Below are 22,120 nucleotides of genomic sequence, written 5' to 3' on the forward strand. Positions count from 1 at the left end.
TAAATGAGGTTTCTCTGGTTAATTCACTTTCTGCTATAAAAGAGGAAAATCAAAACCAAGTTATAGCATCCTTCCCTTTACAGGTAACCCTGAACGCTTGCATCACAAACCTACACTGGGGAACATGAATACTGAGCAACTACATCACAAATCCAGCCCCAGGGAAAATGAGCAACACAGAAGCAGCCTTTCTGACTCAGCGTCCCAGAAGACCCCACCACTTACACTGTTGTGCTGAAGGAGGTATTAGAGGTATAAGTGCAATAATGTGTGTGAATGTGTTAACATCACTCTCGTATTTGTCCCATGACAGTGATGAGCTGTAACTTGTAGCACGCCAACTCTCACACAGCCCTAAACTCATCTTATGAGAGGGGGCACCCCAAACCTTTCAAGGAAGGAACACTCTTGTGTTATATGTCAGTATAGCACTTACAGAGCATTTCCAGAGGAGCTTCTGCATACAAATGTACTGCAAGTACTGAATTCCCCTTGCCTTTTGCCATCTAAGAGTGGCTTAAGTCTTTCTCCAGCTTTCAGTACACCTCTTTGAAAGCTTATCAAGCACAAGATTCTTGAACTGTTTTGTCTGCAAGAAGCAATGTCACTATTATCCTGCAATATGTCATCTTCCTTATGGTTCAAGTCAAATTCACCAGCCTTGAGAAAAAGCAACTCTTAAAATCAAGTATTCTAATATGGAAATAAGTAACATATCTAAAATCTGTTCTCTTCAGATTAAAAAATGTACAAAGAAATCACCGATTTATTGCTTATTATTCAGGCAATGAGTAAACCAGGCCTCAAGATTGAACCCTTACAGTCTATGTTTTACCAAGGTTTAAATCGTCGTTTAAATCCCAGCCTTTGTCGAATAACTGTACATTCCAGGCATTTTTCCAAGCAGCTGCTAAATCCAGATCTATTCACTGATTGCAACTTTCTCAGAAACAACAACAGAAATGAATAAACCAGGATCTGGCTCTTGCCTTATGTTCATTTTTTCCCATCTATAATGAACACTTGATTCCATAAAGCTTGTTTTGATATTACTGAAGATTGAGCTCTGTGGATAAGCACTGGTCTTGCTGAGCTAGCTGTTCTGTGACAGAAGACCACTGACAAGCTTGCATGGTAACAACTCTGCCTTCTGCAGAGTTGTCAGCCCTCACCTGCAATCCAATTCCCACAATAAACTGTGTAAGCACAAGCACAAGCAAGAGCAGCCTGAAGACATTACTAGAGGCCAAGACAAAAAGTCCTGAGTATCTCCTTTAACCTGCTTTACCTAAGGATGAGAAGACTGCAATACACAAGGTACTAGGTACCTGATACCTAAGGTGCAGGAGGCTGGGAACACCTGGGGTTGCCCTTCCCAAACAGGACAAGAGGAGGAACCACCCTTCCTTAAGAACTCTTGCCCAGAGCATACTGGCCAGCACAGACAAGGGGTCCCACCAGAGGAAAGGTATTAGCCACAGAGTGAGCTAATTTCTAGTCCAAAAGGAAAAGCAAAAAACTCTCCACCAAAAGCTAGGGAAGGACTGCATGGAGCTGGGACCAAGTGGGATGACAGGGCATGCTGCAAAGGAGCTATAACAGTTCCCAAACCAGCTGCAGTTTCAGTAGTCAGTTAAATCAGACTAACTGCCTCCAACAAAGCGCAGAGTATGGAGTCTGTAATTCAATAATATTTCAAGCACATTTATCTTAGGAGCCACATATACTGAAGTCTAATAAAAATCAGTGTAAAGATGCCATTTGAAATGCAAAGGAAAAACTTGTTCATACTTTTAATTTTGCAGAGACATCCAAAACCAGATTTACATCCTTACAGTATCATGGTCTCTTCCAAACAAGTCCACCACAAGGAACAAGTGATTCCATCAACCTGCTTTGCTTTAACAGCTCTCATTGTCAGTGTATGCACTATGCAGTGTTCAGGAATATGAAACAGGAAGTCTTCCCAGTTTCTTTCTCTTCTCAGAGATCAACTTCTATGACAGAGTGAAACACTGCCTCTGAGAAGGCCAGAAACGCAAGTGTCGGTTGTTTATCTCACCAGTCTTTCTCACTGCAAAAGAACATTTACTATCACCTAAGAAGGTAAGCACAGGTTGTTTCATGCCTTTGAGTAGGTTTTTCTCAAAGCACTGTTAGTTTCCTGCCTTGTCTCATTAACTTCCCCATGTTTTCAAACTAATGATACATGGAAGTAGCCTCTCACTTGCTGTACATCTGCAAGACCTCCTTAATGTGTACACCCACTCTGAATTTACTCATGTTTAGAACCTTCACATTTACTGTGTTTTAGGTTTTTACATCAGACTGTTTACAGCCATCTCTAATTGAAACAACTATTTAGGAATACTGGAAAGGCACAGGTGTGGTGTACAGGAATCCCATTAAGAACACTTCAAGTGCAAGGGTTATCTGTCTTGCATCAAGAATACAAACAGGATCATTTTCTTAGTGTTATGCACCCACATCCCTTCCAAAGCACAAATGAGATACAGACTTTGCCAGAGCTTGTGGTGTAACTAACTGCTGCTCAAACTATGCTCCCAATTAGCACGGGAATGTCTGAAAGAGTAACTACTATGATGACAAATATGTCTTTCCTTAACTTGGAAGTACATTGCCAAAGAGCGGAAGAGAAGGGTTTTTAAAAGCTGAGTGGGCAGGAAAATGGGGACAGACAAAATAAATAAACTTGGGGTGGCTTCTCTGGTGCCTCATTGTAAGATATGCCTTTCATTAAGTGTACTGGAACTTAATGGATTATTTGCAATGGAGAAACATAGGACACTCAAACGCTAAATGCATCCCCTTCTTAGCAGCATTGCACATGAACTGTTAAACAAGAAGAAATTTTGAGGATGAACCTGTTCTATTAACCACTGGATACAGGAAGAAGGATGCACAATGTGTGGGATTTATTATAAATGCTTAATCAAATGAAAACTTTATAAAATGCAAAATGTTAAAGAACTGTTTTGATGGGCAAATTAGACATTTAATGTGAACACAACTGCACTGGTCATATCAGCAAGTGTGAAACAGAAAACTCAGCCTGAGTATTACTGAAAACATCACCTTTTGCCACTGCCTTTACTGCACTGCCATAGTCCAGCTTAAATCAGTTTCCTGTTTAATAGCCTTTGAGTACACCGAAAAAAGTAAGAAATTAAACATTTTTCTCATTATATTATTGAATATATATTATCTGGAATATAAGAATTGCCCCACTGAATCAAACCACCCATCCACCTAGCCATAGCCAAGCAGTGCCAAGGGATGTTACCTAAGAGAAAATAAGTAGCTAAGTCTGACCACGATCTGAAGTCAATTCCCATTTCATTCCCCAGCATCTCCAAACCTTGGGAATTAGGAAGGCTAGATGGTACACCTCTCCCTGTTCTCCTTAGCACCCATTTATGGACCCCTGGTCCATAATTTTTCTAATCCCTTTTTTTTAACCTCATGATATTGTCTGTTCCCACAGAATTCTGTGTAACTAAATTCCAGGGGCTCTCGAGCTACTTTATAAGGCAGTAACTTAACTAAAACTGCTGGTAGTTTCATCAAGTCTCCTCTAGCTCAAATACTCAAGTATCTGATGAATAGCAGGTCTACTTTAGCCGTAACTGTTTATGTACATGATTCTGAATATAAACACTTAATAAACAACTCCTGCTAATGTCTTTGGAAATTTAAGTCAAGCTTGATCCTGTGAAATAGTTAAGATTCTTTTGTTCTCACATAGTTTCCCTGGCACACTTTTATTACTGTGGCACATCTCGTCATCTCAGCTAGTATGAGTATACAGAGACAAACCTTTGGTCTGTAACTGATGTATTTTTAACTTTCTCTAAAAGATGTAGGTGCTCACATTACAGTGAATACTTCAACAAACTAAGGAAACATCCTAAAGATATCTTAAGTAAACTATTCCTCAAAAAGTTGCTTATAAAGTCAGATTGTGTATCCTTTAGAAATTTACTGACACATACATCTAGCAAAAATATCAAATCAATTTTCAATCAGCTTTATTACCACCTACTCTAAATCACGTTATGGATCAATTATATTGAATGAATTGCTACACAATGTGTATTATCCACTCTGCCGCGCCTATTATCACATATGAAGATACTTATTGAAATAGATTCAGGTTAGATCTAAGGCAGAAGCTCTTCCCTGTGAGGGTGCTGAGGCGCTGGCACAGGGTGCCCAGAGAAGCTGTGGCTGCCCCATCCCTGGCAGTGTTCAAGGCCAGGTTGGACACAGGGGCTTGGAGCAAGCTGCTCCAGTGGAAGGTGTCCCTGCCTGTGGCAGCGGTTGGAGCTGGATGGATGAGCTTTAAGGTCCCTTCCAACACAAACCAGTCTGGGATTCTATAAAGTGATTTACAGTATGACTACTAATTAGCTTACAGAAACTACACACCCAACTTGCACACAGGTATTGAAAAGACGTCCAGAGGATGAGGACTCTGCAGTAACAGATAACTGCTGAATTCCCAGATATAAAAGAAGCTGTAGGGTTTTTAAGAAGCCACCTACCAGTGTGATGTCTCGGGAAGCAGCAGCTGCACTCATGTGTAAACTAGGTTGCCTGACAGAACTACTGCAGTCCAATGCTCGAGCAAACGTGCCAACCGCACTGCAACAGAGAGACAATAGACAGTAAATCCACAGAAAGATGTAACCTCTTTTTTCATTATCAAATATATAAAGGTGTCCTTTTAAAAATAAAAGTGACATATTGTTACTCGTAAGATTTCAGATCTCTGCTACCACAGGACAATGTGATAAAGACAAATCACTAAACACTGCACCAAACCCTCTGACCTTCTCCCCCAGAAGTAACAACCTACATACAAGAACAACAGCACAGAGACAGAAGATACTTGGAGAATCCCAATGTACCAACTTTCAATGTATCATTTTCTTAGTAATTAAAAAGGCAAAGTTCCTATTCAGTTTGGGGTTTACAAAAGTGACTATTACATTCAAAATTAAAAAGCCTGTTTAATGAAATAAAGGACACTGTTTAATAAAAACCAATAGTTAACATAAGGGGTTTCACCATGTTCCCATGAGGAAATTAATAACATTTTGATCACTTCAGTAATGCATGTCTACTACTTCCATTAGTGAGGCAAAGAAAGCATATTAGCCTAGTCTAATGTACCTCCAAATCCTGCTTTTTTCACAGGTTTTAATAGTGAAATAAACAGACCTCTCAGCCTACTTAATAAAAGCATCCCAGCATTACTGAAATGCACATGTTTTTCTCCAAAACTCTGCCTTTTTTTTTTTTTTTCAACTCCACTTTTGTGGATGACTTGTACATGGCATTTATGTACTTAGCGGAACAACAAAAAGAAACAGAGATAGTGTGACCAACATTGTTAATACAGGGTTAGCCTCTGGATTAAGGACTCTGGACTAAGCAATTACACTGCCCACAAATTGTAAGTGCAGAAATACACCAATGAGGAATGTCATTGACGGAGATCGACACAATACCAAGTGTCACATTACTGTGTACTATAAACCTGATATTCAACAACAAAATAATGTGCATCAAGAGTTTAACTCATTAAGATGTATTACTGATCATGGGGAAACTGGCAATAACATCTGCTACTGCAATTTCATCTTGGATCTCAAAACATTTAATACCAAATGCATGTTTCAGTACTTGCTGCCAAAATCTTACAAAATACAGTCAAGATTCAACAGCAGTGATTCACACACTCCAGATACTAACTGCCTCAGTTTCTAAAGGCTGTGGAATAAATAAGTTATATTCAAACACTGTTCCACAACCTTTGCTCCCTCTTTGCAAAGATGGCAAATATGTGCCAAGAACACACACACACATTCTATTTTCTCCCTTTAAGTTTGGCACTACATAAAACAGTATTTGTTCACGAATCAGTCCCAAGAATAAGGTTCCATACTGAACGTGTTTCCTGATAGTCAGTCAACCCCTTTAAACATTGATAAGGGTTTAAGCATTGATAAGGGTTGTAGCTAAACAGTCTTTCCTGTGATCCTTCTGTCGCTAATGCTCAAACCAGGGAAGCAGCATACGGCATGTCTGTATTTCCCTTCTCCTGCTACCTACTAGCTCCTTATCTTCCTTTTGCATAATTAGCACTACATTCTTTTGACCATATTTCTAAATCAAAACCAGGGTATGATCTGGAAATTACAAAGAGCGTGTTCTCACAAGTCACTCTGGCACAACAAACTGGAGGCTGATTTCTGGGCCTGAGAGCATGTGAATTACGTTGCCCAGTGTATAAAGGCAAAACGAAGACACACTATAAAGCTAGGTTTATTTTGAATATGTGACAAAGAGGTAAGAACTGATGCACTTGCTGACACTGCTTCCTGTGCTGTACTGAGTAGGAGAGGATCATAACCGTCAGAGCAATGCTGCGTTGGAGTGCGGGGTACATGAGTGCAAACCAAATAAGGAATCGCCATAAAATGCAGGCAGTGTGCCATTCTGGGATGGGGGGCAAGACAGGGGGGTTGTGCCTGTGGCTGTATCTTGAAATCAGCATCACTACCAGTTCACCTGCTTTTGGCTGTTAAACAGTAATTAGTGTCAAAACAGTGGTGCCAGGCCGCAGGACGAGAGACAACGGGCATAAACCAAAACAAAGGAAGTTTCACATGAACAAGAGGAAGAGCTCCTTTATTGTGAGGCTGACTGAGCACTGGAATAGGGTGACCAGACTGGTTCTGGAGTCTCCTTCCCTGGAGATCTTCAAGAACCATCTGGGACATGTTCCTGTGTAACCTGCTCTAAGTAACCCTGCTTGAGCACGGAGGTTGGACCACATAAGGCATGGTGGTCCCTTCAACCTCTACCATACTGCGAGCCTGTGATACACAGTGCTCTGTGTAATCTAGCCATGCAATCCAAATCCAAACTCAACAGTAATTTTAGAAATCACTAAAATCCTTATTTTATTTTTTTGCTTTCCCATTGCAAATACAAATATGAGGAAAATATTGATACAAAGGTCAAACATTTCCTCTGTCATTTTTCCTTGCATGATTTTTCTTCTAATGCCACCGACTTAGTTAAAAAAGATGTTAAAAGGAAAAAAACCCACTAACCAATGCCTGTTTTGAGAAGAAACACTCTCATCTACTCCTTCCCTCTTTTAAAAAGACTCTTTAAATGCTCCATTAAGTTGGTAGAATCCAAAGAATAACTGCAAATATTTAAACTACATCTAATTCAATAACAGCAATAATAAACTCATACTAAAAAAATGTGCGCAGTGACCTCGCCACAAATGAGTTATAAAGGATAATTAAAGTACTTCGAGTTCAACAGAAACCAACAGTACCCATGCTTGCCACAATGAGCTAAAGCCAGAAGGCATACAGTGAATTACAGAGGTGGCAGAGAGATGGACACAATAAACAACTGCTATTATCAGCAGAGAGCTCACTCTTTGCACAGGCGGCATCAACAAGCAGGTATCAGACCTTTAAGCATTAGACCAAATGATCCAGCGTTATCTTAATTAAGTTTTCCTCAGTTTAATTATCTTAAAGACCAGAACCAAGACTGTTCTCTCCAGGACTTGTAACATATTGCAGCTGACAACAGCACAAACATAAAGCAAATTGAGAGACTGCAGTGCCAGGCTCAGAGACCATTGAATAAACCCACAAATTCAGCAAAACTCCACAATATCCACGTCCAAAAAAACCCTGACAGTCTTGTGCCTGTGCATCCTGCACTGGGGCAAAACTTCAGGGTAGGTGCTGAGCACACAAAACAGTGCTCTCAACATCTTACAGCTTAAGCCTAGACATTAAAGGATGTGGTTGTTCCAATTTCTGCCTTGGATCAGTGTTAGTCAATGAAATTATGAATCAGTAAACAAGAGACTGTCATAAACATCCCTAAAGATTTAACTGCTGATCAGTAACTACTTTTGAAAAGGGCTGTTATTTACCAAAGAAACTCTGGAACCACTGCGATTATACATCAGGATAAAAACAGCCACTGGCTTCCCCAGCACCACCAGCAGTCTGGCATCAAATCAGATCCAGAAAGTTCTGAATCCAGCCTAGTAGCTCTATTTTCCTGTTGTATTCCCCAAAATCCACCCAAGTTCCTTTTTAATCTGGATGCTCATTTGAAAACTGTTCACTTTTATATGTTGCTTTTCCATTTCAGTGATAGAAGATGAGCAATAGGGGCACTCTGGACGAATCTGTTTCGAGTGAACCATCTCTGTGCATCCATGAATCTTCCTCACATATCTGCAAGCTAATGAAGGAGGCCTTCGCCCCACCTCAGAGTTATTGCTGTTGAGGAAAAGAATTAAGTGGATCTTTGGGGGTTTCCTACATATTAGGAAAGCTTTTTGTTTTCCGTATCAGTTTGGCAATGTTCCCTTTCACTGTGAGCTGGAAACAGTCCTAAAAAGTGATGTCTTACACTGCTGTAAGTAACAGCATTTTACAAACAGCCAGTTAATATCTGATTGCTCCTTAACAGTCTTGTGATACTTAAAACCTTAAAAATACTCCTTCAGTGGAGACCTGTATCACCAACACAATACTGACACTGAAAAATACTCCTGAGATTTTTACTACTGGAGAATGCAAAATCTGACATAAAGAACACATTTAAAATAAGTTGCTGCTCCAAAAGACAGATTTTCCTTGCATTTCTAAGCAGCTGTCTGTACAGTGCTATGCTTCATTGTCATCACTTCAGGTCCTGACAAAAGCACAAAAGGAGATGACATGATAAACATGAGAAGTCAGCTGCCACTGTTCTTTCTCTGAAAGATTCTCAAAGCTAGGGGAGGGGCTGACTTTCCATATAACAACCCCTGTGCACCACAGCTGGAACATATGTTAAATCTTTGTTATTTATCAGAAAGAGAGCCTGATACATACAGGTAGTTGCATTCACAGAGTATGATTTAAGCAATCATCTGCACATCATCCCGCAATTTCACACTCACAGAGATTTACAGCTCCCAGAAAGCAGGCCCATGACAATGCTACTGAAGAATATTTTCCTTTATAATGCACTAAATCAGAATTCATTAAAAAAAAATGCTGACAGAAATTCAGCTCCAAGTCTGAATTAGTTGTTTTCAAAAGAACTTGATCAAGAAGAAATACAGTAACATGAAATGCAGGAAGGAATAAACATGCATTAGCCAAGCATGATGGAGAGGCAAAAATGTAGTATTTTTGATACTCCTAGTAAACATTATGTGAACGTATTTTTCCTTTTATTGCCAAACTATCTGCCTACCATTAGGTGCTGTAATTCACGCTGCCAGCAAACGTATAGTTTTGCTAGTGCATCACCAGCATCAAGATTTTTCACCTTCTTTACCATGTAATTTTAAGTTATAATTCCACCATTAAGTTTTATTACCTCTCAATGAACTCCGATTTCTCTTACTTCTCATCACCTAAAGAGAATCCAGAAAGAACTAATGCTGAAGCTTTCAAACCAGTCACTTCTAAGGTATTTGTTTTCATTGATGAGCTTTGGGATTCCTGTCTACCGCCACTGACTACACTGAATGATCTTGCAATAACAGAACATTACTATCTGAGCACACTTTTACATGTTTATACATAACATCAGTTATGTATAAGTATGTATCAATCAGTTGATGAGTGTATTCTTTTCCTTAACACAATGACAGACACATTGCCAGCTGAAGCTGCATTGTGTTCCCTCCCTCATTGCAAGATAAATTGTTGTAACACATACACATCCAAATATACCAATATACCATGAGCACTTGGAACTAAATCAACAGTGACCAACAGAAGATTAATATAATCGCTGTCTCAGAGAAAATGGCAAAGTGGAAACAACTCAGGAAGGATCAAGCTCTAATGATTAACATTAATTGATTACATGATTAACATTTAGTTTTCCATTCTTCTGTGATGTTACATCAAAAAATAAGCAGGCATTCCAATGAAGATAAATATGTTATGCTAGCCAGAGGTATGCCATGCCATTTGACTTGCAAAGAAATCAAAGAACAGCATTTTAAGGTAAAGATTCAATGCTTTAGGGCTACTTTAATTAGTCTTCAAAATTCTGTTTTAGTTGGAAATGGCTGGGACCACAAATACCCGGAAAATAGCTTGATTTAGAGATGTATTCTTCCAGAAGATTATGTTGATAATGTAGCTAGATAAAGCAGAATAAAAGAACTAAGCTGTTAACTGTTCCACTGTGTCATAAAGTACATAAGCAGAACTAGAATGTACCAAAAACATATTATGTAATGAATTCTAGACTAAATTAGCAGATAGATAGAAAACAGGAAAAAACAGGTTAGGTCTGTGGCTCTCAGCATCTGTCCAGACTGGAGCTCACACCTCCCACTACATTTGACTCTGACAAACAAAAGACAGGACTATTAGATACACAACAGAAAAGTTTCTATTTCCTAATGCTATGCGATCTGGAACAGAGTTAGAAAGAGAACCTGAGATCTCACAAGGAAATTAAGTACTCCTTGTATATTAGGAATGATAAGAGGCTGCTGACTGGAGAAAACAAGCTTCATCCGGATCAGTGTTTTAGTTCAAGGTAGGAATGGATTTTCAAAGGGACTGTATCCAGCATCTTCATCTACTGCACTTTAACCAACATCAAAGATGTCTTGTAGCACACATACTGGATTTCTGTGAAGTTAAACATACTCATAGTATTTAGTCCACAGGAGCAGACTAGAATTAGCCTAAAAATAAAACTGCTCAAAATATGCATAGTGTGGATGCCAGGTCCTAAGCACCAAACATTGCAATCCCTCAAATCCACTCCTACTATATTGTACTGTCTGCTAATGTGGACAGATCTAAACTGCTGTTGCAGCTTCTCAGAGTCCTGCTCCTTAAAGCTGGTAGACACAAAAAGTGATGACTCCACATTTGATGATTACATTTGAATGGAGTAGAAAATGGTGTCAGAATTCTCACTGCCAGAGTATAAATGACACCGCATTATCACAAACCAACTAAAAACCAGTTTGATGCCTCAAGCTCCTCCTAACAGATGCAGATGCTTTTTGCTAGTTCAAGCAAGAGCCCTTGCCCAAATTATACTTAAGTAGCAATAAGGTACTTTCAAGATTTGTAGGCAAGCAAGACTACTTAGGGAGCTCGAAGTCAAGGATCCTTCCATTCAAGTACTCGTATGCATTTTTCCAAAATCTCCAGTTTCTGGACAGGATCAGCATATTCTACCTTTATATCCAGCATACTAGGGCTTGGTGACAGACCCAGACTGAACAAGCATACAAGGCTTTTTATTCCTGAGGCAGTAAACCTTGCAAGACTTTGGAAAGCCCCATGTCTGAGAGCAAGTTTGTGATGTCACCCAAATGCTGTGCAACCTGAACACTGCTAGGGACAGGGAAGCCACAACTTCTCTGGGCACCCTGTGCCAGGGCCTCAGCACCCTCACAGGGAACAGCTTCTGCCTTAGATCTAACCTGAACTTGCCCTCTTTCAGTTTGAACCCATCACCCCTTGTCCTGTTGCGGCAGTCCCTGATCAAGAGTCCCTCTCCAGCACCCTTGTAGCCCCCTTCAGACACTGGAAGCTGCTCTGAGGTCTCCACGCAGCTTCTCTTCTCCAGGCTGAACAGCCCCAATGTTCTCAGCCTGTTTTTGTACAGGAGGTGCTGCAGCCCCTGAGTATCCTTGTGGCCTCCTCTGGACTTGCTCCAACAACTCCATGTCCTTCTTATGTTGGAGAACCAGCACTGCACACAGTGCTGCAAGCGGGGCCTCACCAGAGTAGAGCATGTGAAAAACATGCAGCATGTTAAAAAGGACCACATGGAAATGCTTTCAGAATGTCAAATACAGCTACATACACACAGTTCACCAGAATCACAGCCAGGAAAGCAGTTAGGAAAAGGCTCTTATTACCAGAATTTCAAGTTTGCAGAACTAAAGGTAACCAGAGAAATGTCATTCCCTGGAAACCCAGCAGGCACAGCCAGCCAGTGCCCAGTGAACTGCAGTTAGGCCACAGCACTTCTGAGTCTGTAAGCAGTTTACCCAACCATAATATCAACTCTGCTGCTACTCAAGAAGCTTTTCATGGTCCAGTATAATGAAAGCTTGTACCTGCAAGCATACAACTGAATTTAAAGCTGCCACAATCATTAAAGCAGAATGGCTTCTCCAAAAATTGGTCAAAATTTGTCTCAGAAGCACTTAATGCAAAAGCAATGTGATCTTGCAGCCTGGGAATACAAATGTATAGGAGCTTGGAAATAGCTTCTGTCAGTTCAAAAGCAGCCTACAAAGGTGAAGGGGATTTTGTGGATGTACATCAACAAAGTGGTACCCTAGTAACTTCTGATTACAGGCGGTCATTCGTGATTGCCTATCAAAACATCTTGGATAGCTGTAATTTATCGGCTATGACCAAGACCCATTCCTGTCATAACAGAAACCTTTACAGAGAGGCATACATTCTTGGTCAGGGCATTGCACAGGATGTCTTAAGGAAAGTGAAGAAGAGAGGAGAATGTTTTTCCTCTAGAATTTCACTTCTCCTCTTTCACTTTCCTGTAGCAGACTGGGAACATTGTCAGCTTCATAGGACACTATTTCAGCTTCTGGAGGGGCTGCAAAACAGGGAGCAAAGGGATGTGAAGGCAGTGCATGAACTCTTACAAAATGCACATAACCTTCATGTGGGTGGTTTTTTTAGGGCACCCCACAATGGTTTGCCCACACATGTCTGGGTATTCTATTACTGGTGATAGAAGTAGTTCTGTTTTCTGGGTTCTGTTCTACAGAGCACTTCTCAGGCATTGTGATCCTCTGAAAAGATGCCTTTTAACACCTACACCCGTCTGGCTTGCTTGGAAATTTAACAGGGGCGGGCAATTCTTACTGCTGTTTAGAAAGGATACAGCACTGCAAAGTCAAGGAGAAAGAAAAAACCCAGCTGGGTCAATATCTGAACTGTAGAAAAATAAATCAGCAACCCACTTCCCCATACATGAGCTATAAAATATGAAGCAACTTCTCCATTTCCTTTCCTGAAACACTTTGTTCAAACAGGAGAAAGAATACAGAACAAAAGCTGGAAACAATGTGAAAGGATTATTTGCCTGAGAAGATGTGAGACTACACTGGGCAACCAGGTTATAGAAAATAAACGAGATAGAGGGATTCAGGATAAATTCCCTACGTTAGCTGGCAATAACAGCTCTGTGCCATCATTACAACAGTACCTTTGTACTATATTTCAATTTCAGGTCAGGCAAAACATGCTGCATGCTATGAGTGTAGCGCTGTCCTTCAGTTAAGAAGCCTAAAGAGTTTTGAAAGTCTTCTTTTTAAATACAGAGAAATAATTCAGGTACTGATGAATTCCAAAGGCTTTGATGCTCCTCTTGTTTAATTTATAAATTAAATTTCAGTTATAAAATGGAACTGACCACATTTTTTCCACTAACAAAATACGTCCAAACTTTTATTTCAACATCCACCCAAAATAATTGCACTGCACATTACTCAGCTTCAATGCAAACTGGGCAAGTTCGGCATTCGTTTCATCTGTTAACATTTTCTTGATTTCTACTCTTCACTTTTATTTTATACTACAAAATCCCAAGTGTCATAATCCAAGACAGAAACCATTAAGCACTGAAGTACCGTTTCGTTTTTTGTTTAGTCTGAGGGGAAAACAGAGTGATGTCTACATTTCAGACAGCAAATTCTACTATAACCTGAAATACAGGGAATGTAGCATTATTCCAAAACTCTTTTCCTCTCTTCTATTTTGGTAGCTTCAATAAATATGCAGAAGGTTATGGTCTGATTTTCTTTTTTAGCTAACTGTGGGAAAGAGAAGGGCTCACAAAATGGCAAACAAGTTGAGTAATGTGATATAGGGGAATAAATAGTCAGTAGGAAAAGGAAAAGGAATTTGTTTTCATTAGAGGATTTTAATCTTACCGTGCTACAACTAAAAACTGGTCAATCTGACGGTCAGTAAGGGGGCTATCTGGATCCCATACTTTTACTTCCAGCTTTGCCTGTTCTCTGTCATCTAATTCTCCTGTCAAAAGGTAGATGGGACAAAACACTTATTACTCACAATGTTTTCCTCTGTGTATTTCTAGTACTACGTTTAAAAGAGACATTTTACATTTTTAAACATACACACAGTACTTAACAATAAGCAGTTATCCATTTAAATTTCATAAGGCAGCATCAGTAAAATAAATATCTTCCCTTAACATCAGCATTTCAATTTAAGGAGGCACAGTACCAAAGAACTTTAATAACATGTGATTATAAACTTGAAACCATAACCTAAGTAACCAGCGGTTTCTTTAAATTGCTTCTCAACTATATAAAAGTTACTGTTTCACTTAAGCCATATTAATATTAATGTTACACTTAGCCAGCTTTAGCAATTAAATTATATCCAATTTGTATTCCATGCCCCAAACCAAAAATCATTATGAAAAAATGCTGTCTACTACAGTGAATTACTTTTTCACCTCTTGCTCTCAGCCACTACATTATTTGTATTGTTAACACAAATCATACTATTAAAATTGCTGTGTACATTAACTAGTTATATCTTCTTATAAAACAACATGTAAGGCTACAGCACAAGAAGGTTACTATACACTGCATCATCATTTCCTAACTCCAGTTGTGAAGTGTGAAACTGCTGCAATGATTCACATTCATAGGGAAGCCTCAATCTTGTCTTGACCACTTGACTACTACACCAGTAACTTACACTGCAAAATGAGAAACACCACAGAGAATGATGAAGTATATTCTACTATATTCCACCACATATTCTACTAGCATGAGAAAATTTACCCGTGGGGCATGGCCAACACATTTGTGGCCACAACAGATGACAAGAGCGAAGTTAAAATCATTGTCTTTCCTTGGTGTTTTATCATCTGAGCACGTTCTTCCTTCAGTGAACATGTGAAAGCCTAGCTGGCTGCCAGTACTTGTCTTTGACTCACGTGAGCGACTACAAGAATAAAAACCTGTTCTCAAATACAGCCATTCCATTTCCTTTGAAAACTTAGGTGTGTGTAGTCTCCCTCTGAGCATACAGATCGCTTTCGTCTGTGCTTCTGCTTATGACTTAATGAAAACAGTCACTCTGAACACACAGTATCATCAAGACATGAAATAACCTGTATACTTAAGAGTCTGGAAGCAGACTGCAAGCCAAGCACGGCTCTTCTGAAACCAGCTCATCTATGGTGAGTTTCTCTAGCACATTCACTCTGGAAGGAAATGAAAATGTGGTATATATATTTATCCCTATCAAATACACAAGTTAGAAGTGCACCATGCTGCATGGCTAATGTTTCAGGAACAAAATTCACAGTCATATTCTAAGAAAAAGACAGTAAATTGCTTTCTTCTGATACACAGGCAAACAAGAATTGCCTGCCTAATGGGACTTCTGCTTAAGTGAATTCGAATCTGGTACTGGAGACAAACTGTTAACTTTTGGCAAGCTTGGGTAGGATTTTAGATCTATAAACTTATTCGATGGACTACAGACCTGTCAATACATTCATTTTTTCCATCTGTGACAGACGCATTGTGGGTGATGTTCTACATTTTATAAATAATCTCTGAGCACTTCATTTCAATCTGTTAATATATAAGTTTTTAAATGTCTTTAATGCTAGTTAACAGTTCCAGGACATCACACCCTGGAGATCGTAACGAAACTCAGGCAGGGTATACTTCCCACAAAGAAGAAACCTCATACAAGCACAGCACAAGTAGTCAAACTGAACATGTCACTTTCCTCAATCAAGATTGCAAAGAGGTGAACAAAACTGCAGTACTACACATCGTCCTTCAGCTGGAGGCAATTAAACAACTGCTCCTACAAGATGTTGTTGTAACTCTTGATAAAGGTAAACCTGAAATATTGCAAACAGTATTTTGTAACAGCAGTAGACATCAGTGGGTTATGAGCAATGGAGTATTGCTACCAAAAGAATTCAAACACATAAAATGTAGTATTTGCAATATTAAATATTACTGCAACAATGGTAGATAGAAGTTTCCAGAAAATATGTGGTCGCTGCCAAACTGCCCTAAAAAAATGGCTTCATTCCCCATTTTCTACTTAAATGGCAGGATATTCTCACTGAAACAGGAGAAAAGTAACCTAACAGAGATCAAATCATGGAGGCAGTCAAGTGGGGCTACAGAAATCCCTTAACAAGGTATTTCAGGAATAAAGATTTTGTCTAACTTCCTTTTAATGTGTTGATAGAATAAGTACATGAGGATCACATCAGCAGGTCTTCTTTCCAGAAGTCTTCTTTCAAACAAGAAATTATAAACCTCCTCTTTATTCCTTGGGCTGTGTGCCCTTAGTCAATCACGCCTAACCTACACTACAGGACTTTTAATGCAGCAGACCCCTTTAAAGCTGGATTTCCCTGTTAACACTTCTACTTTGATCTTTTATATTCAAATATTGTTGAATTTGACACAGAACGCCAAGACATTCCAATTGAACAGGTATCCAAGTTGTCACAGTATTAATTCCATATATTGCAAACTCAAGGACACAAACAGAATCACAGAATCACAGAATCACAGAATCCCAAGGGTTGGAAGGGACCTAAAAAGATCATCTAGTCCAACCCCCCTGCAAGAGCAGGGTAACCTACAGTACATCACACAGGAACTTGTCCAGGCGGGCCTTGAATATCTCCAGTGTAGGAGACTCCACAACCCCCCTGGGCAACCTGTTCCAGTGCTCTGTCACTCTTACAGTAAAGAAGTTCTTCCTGATGTTAACGTGGAACTTCCTATGTTCCAGTTTACACCCATTGCCCCTTGTCCTATCACTGGATATCACTGAAAAAAGCCTAGCTCCATCATCCTGACACCTACCCTTCACATATTTGTAAACATTGATGAGGTCACCCCTCAGTCTCCTCTTCTCCAAGCTAAAGAGACCCAGCTCCCTCAGCCTCTCCTCATAAGGGAGATGTTCCACTCCCTTAATCATCTTTGTGGCTCTGCGCTGGACTCCTTCAAGCAATTCCCTGTCCTTCTTGAACAGAGGGGCCCAGAACTGGACACAATATTCCAGATGCGGCCTCACCAAGTCTGAGTAGAGGGGGAGGAGAACCTCTCTTGACCTACTAACCACTCCCTTTCTAATGCACCCTAAGATGCCATTTGCCTTCTTGGCCACAAGAGCACATTGCTGGCTCATGGTCATCCTCCTATCCACCAGGACCCCCAGGTCCCTTTCCCCTTCACTACTTTCCAGCAGGTCAACCCCCAACCTGTACTGGTACATGGGGTTGTTCTTCCCCAGATGCAAGACTCTACACTTGCCCTTGTTAAATTTCATCAAGTTTCTCCCCGCCCAACTCTCCAGCCTGTCCAGGTCTCGCTGAATGGCAGCACAGTCCTCTGGTGTGTCAGCCACTCCTCCCAGTTTTGTGTCATCAGCAAACTTGCTGAGGGTGCACTCAGTTCCCTCATCCAGGTCATTGATGAAAATATTAAACAGCACCGGTCCCAGCACCGACCCCTGAGGAACTCCACTAGTCACAGACCTCCAGCTAGATTCTGCGCCATTGACCACAACTCTCTGCCTTCTTCCTTTCAACCAGTTCTCGATCCACCTCACTACTTGATCGTCAAGCCCACACTTCCTTAGCTTATCTATGAGGATGCTGTGGGAGACAGTATCAAATGCTCTGAATGGGGGAGTTTAACTTCTAATGCTTTCAGCGTTGCATCAGAGAATTTATTTTACAAGCATTACCTTTCCCCCCCACCACCACCGCACCAATTCCAGCTCCTGAGAAGTGCTAAGCTGCCTTTTTGAATGGCTGGTATGACACACTAGCATATCCAATTTATTTTGAGCACTGCTTATATTATTACAACCAATCTAAACCTGAAGATTCACTTTACTGGAAAACACAAGTAAAAGGCCAGAAATACACCTGATTTTCTCCTCATCAATCATTCGATGCCACACTTCACGTGGTTCTCCTCTAATAAAAAAAAAAAAAAACAAAAAACTCAAACCAAGCAAACAAAGCACACAAAAGAAAGAAACCCCCCAAAAAATTAAGTTCTGCATTTCAGCTGGTCTTTTTAAACAGAGGAAAGTATGATACACCACCCCCCCATCCCCCCAAAAAACCCAACAAGAACAGTTCTACAGAAATAAACCAAATGCTACTTTTAACCAAATGCAATTAAGATGATCTGCAAGAAATTAACAATCCACTTAGTCAGACTTTACTTCCTGTAGATAAATACCTCAAGGTAATTAATTCAGCATGATTCTATGTTCTTCTTACAACATAGATTGATTCTTCTTCTTAACATAGTGCTTAAAACTACAAGGTCACCTTCAGTTCAAAGGCAAGGGTAAGTATTCAACTAAAAGAAAATAACCTGCAACATGAATGAAGTAGGAACATTGCTTAGAGTGCAGCAATTTTAATTTCACAGGTATGTAACGATGCAATGTAGGATCCTTTTAAGAAACTAAAATATTAAATCTACAAGTTGGATTCTTTAAAAAAATGGGTACCTGACTGAAAAACAGCCATTGCTCAGGGCCACAGTCTTACTCATGAATTCTGCACAGTTCGCCCCGTTTTTCCCAATGCCTTTTGGTTCTCCTTTTCAAGAAGTAGCTCAGCAGTCACTTCAACCCAAATATATAAACTGAACATCTGCAGTGCTTATCTTTCTGAGTGAATCCATCTTTCCTGATATGCAAAACAGAGGTACCGGCTGCTAAATCCTTAATTGCATGGGACAGAAACTCTGTCGTTGTGATTTTTTGGTCATAGTAAGAAAGCAGGCATATCAATGGACAGCAGTCGGGCACGAGACCAATAGGTTGTACAGCAGAGTTCCTCCTACTATGGAAATTCATTCAGGGCTCGGTACAACCTCTTGAGATCAGACAGGAGTTTTGACTCATGTATTAATTACCCAGACTCACAAGATCCCAAGCACAGAAACATGAAGGCATTTGTAGATGTTTATACACCTGTAATGCTTAGCAGGTATCTAAGTAAACTCAGTGCCTTCATCCTTGTGTTTCAGTTTTATGCCTGTGAAACGGGAATATCTCTTGGCTGCACTGCAAGGATGCCTAACAGAGGTACTTGTCAGCTCTTACCCCCCCTTAGTGCAGGTGCAACGAAACTGTTGCTGACATATGGGATCAGATTTAGCAGATACTGCATTTAGATGATTTTTGCCAGAACTCTTTGCCAGTATGTTAACTGCAGGTACTCCTAGGTGTGTTTTAGAGCATCGTTTCATGTGCTGAGATTGAAAAAACAGGAAACTAATCACTGAAATGGAGGCTTCAATTCATGAACCACCTTCCCATGCTGCTATTAAGACTGCCTGTCTGCAAGCTTCTCCTCTGACTTACAGATGAGGAAAACAGCATCACACCGGATTTTCTCCTACTGCCTAGGTATAAACAAAGTTCCAGGTATTAAGCCTGTCTACAGTAAAATCTGAGCCTTCTCCTTCAATGAAGAGTTCATTAGTTCCCCTCTAAAGCAGTCAGCATAATCCTACTGCAGAAAATGAATTATGCACTCATACACAGAAGTTAATTACCACCCAGCTTCTTGCAAACAACCGAACAAAGAGGAACGTACAGTTTAACAGAGAAAGCAGGTTATAAAACATCAAAGTAACGGCCATAGGGAGACTACGTTTTACAGGAGGTATAGGAGGAAAGACATCTTTCAGGTGGAGGTACAAACCATCTACTGACACTTAATGAGTTCAGCTCTGTGTAAATGGAATTCACAGTAAACAGCTCGCTGGCTGCTGGTCTCAACTAACAGAAATTGCACCCCTCCTCACTATAAAAGCTCTGCAGACATAGAATTCTCAGTACTCATTTTTAATCTTACTCGTTATCATTTGTGATTCTCCCCAGCACCGATAATCACAAATCAGCCAGGAAACAGTTCTAAAGCTTACACTTAACTCTGCCAAAAATAAAACTGAGTTATGTGCGAATAATTTCTCTGATCAAAGCAACATGAGGAAGCTTAGATTATTTTAGAAGTGTAGGCAAGAGGAAAGTTATCTGTTTACCTTTCAGCTGCAGAGCATTCCCCCCGTTTAGCCTGCCTGACAGATACACATTCAAGATTTCATTAGCCATTCAGATAATGAGTTGCATGTTTACACGCATCTTATGGTACAACTCAATTTAGGAACACAACGCATGTCTGAAAACCAGAAATGAAAATCAAGCTGTATAAAGACTACTTGTATAGAGACTATAAATTAAAGATACCAGGCGATACAAGCCCATTATTTGTCTACAATAATTTAAACTGCTACTGTGCACAGTCCCATCACCTCCTACCCTCTAGAGCTCAGGTCTATAAAAAAATGCAGTCTTCCTTAACAAATCCTTTGGGAATTAAGATCACCTCTAACTCCAAGGAGCTTAGAGCTCTCTCAGTGCTCAGCCTTGCAGTACTTACAAATCAATCACTGATGATGCAAAGACAAGATTTCACAAAGCATTCAAAAGAGAGAGCTTTAGTTCATCAAGTTCTCAATTCCTAGGAATAAACAGAAAGAATTACAGCCGGGCGCAGAATAAACTAAGCTGCACCCATGCAGTAATGACCAGTTCCTCCCTAAATGCTGCATCAAGAAGACCTGGCTTATGTGAATCATAGAATCATAGAATAGTTAGGGTTGGAAAGGGCCTCAAGATCATCTAGTTCCAACCCAACGCCCAATGCCGGAGGAAAGAAACAAATTAGGTTGCCTCTTCCTCAAAACCCTGTAGAACAGTATGCAAAACGGGACCTCCACAGATCAGATAACAAGGAAACAGTGTCCTATAACCACAGTATTCCTCACTTTATAGACCTTTCATTAAATCACATTTAGGTAGAATCTCCATTGTCAGAAAAATTAACCAATAAAAAGTCAGCCATTTCATTTTAGCTTTTTATGGCAAATCTAAAGGCAACGACCTAAATTACTATATTGCATAAAACTACAAGGTCACCTTCACTTCAAAGGCAATTTTAAGTATTCAACTAACGAAAAGATACCTGAAATTCCCCTTTATTCTGGAATTAGCTTCCTGTTCTCCTTTGACATCTGTGAACAAACCTGAACAGTGTGACTTGCACCAAGATTCCCCACCCCGCTCTCGCATTTGAGATGATGTTCTGGTTGGTAGACACTGTGCAGTGGTCTAGCACCTATTCCAATCTGAACACAGAAAGATCACAACAGATTTACTGAATGCCTGAAATACCACCACAGAAAGCAATACAGTTCTTAGGAAAGCAGGATTCCGTGTAGAAATAGTGACAGGACCGTACTCCATGTGAATATTAACAATATTTAAAATACTTAGACCACAACACATAGACATGGGAGTCTTTAAAAAACCCAACCACCCACTAAATCAAAATGAAATCTCTGGTCCTGCAATGTTTGTATTTAAATAAATGAAATGAATGAATATGATTTATGTTATAAATATGTAAATTCCCCGTGACCACAGTATTCTGGAGATAAATGGGACAACTCAATTGCATAAATTTAACCAAAACGTACCTTAGAGAGGAATTTTCTCTCTGGGATGAAATGTATTTTGACTTGTTCAAGTGTGAAAACTACATTTCATCTGCAGCTGATACTGGGTTTTCATCTTCCCCAGAATAAACTTATATGAAATAAATGTGACTTACAGTAGAACAGCAAACAAAACAAAAGCAAAGTTACTGAGGTAGAAAATAACAGCAAAGTCAATTAAACACTAAGATACTGCTGCCTGAGACGTGACTTGAGTGCTCACCTGCGTTATGCTATTTGAGATAATAAGCATATACACAACATCTAATAAGTAACTGTATCCTGACTACTCCACAGAACTCATTTAGAATCATAGAATCATAGAATAGTTAGGGTTGGAAAGGACCTCAAGATCATCTAGTTCCAGTTCAGTTAGTATCTGAACAGCTTCAGCCAGGGCTCTGTAAGTATTTA

At 39.9% G+C, this 22,120-nt stretch overlaps 1 protein-coding gene across 1 annotated transcript in view; it reads right to left on the reverse strand.

Moving 5' to 3' along the window:
• MTA3 (metastasis associated 1 family member 3) overlaps nt 1–22,120 on the reverse strand; it is a 134,262-nt gene that overhangs the window by 68,372 nt on the left and 43,770 nt on the right. Inside the window, exons 7-8 of the mRNA XM_065679279.1 lie at nt 14,024–14,126; nt 4,566–4,665 (exon numbers count right to left, since the gene is read on the reverse strand). Of these exons, the coding sequence (XP_065535351.1) occupies nt 4,566–4,665; nt 14,024–14,126 (203 nt within the window). The remainder of the gene's footprint in view (nt 1–4,565; nt 4,666–14,023; nt 14,127–22,120) is intronic.

The sequence above is a fragment of the Lathamus discolor genome, chromosome 5, assembly GCF_037157495.1.
Source record: "Lathamus discolor isolate bLatDis1 chromosome 5, bLatDis1.hap1, whole genome shotgun sequence".
NCBI classification, from domain to species: Eukaryota; Metazoa; Chordata; class Aves; order Psittaciformes; family Psittacidae; genus Lathamus; species Lathamus discolor.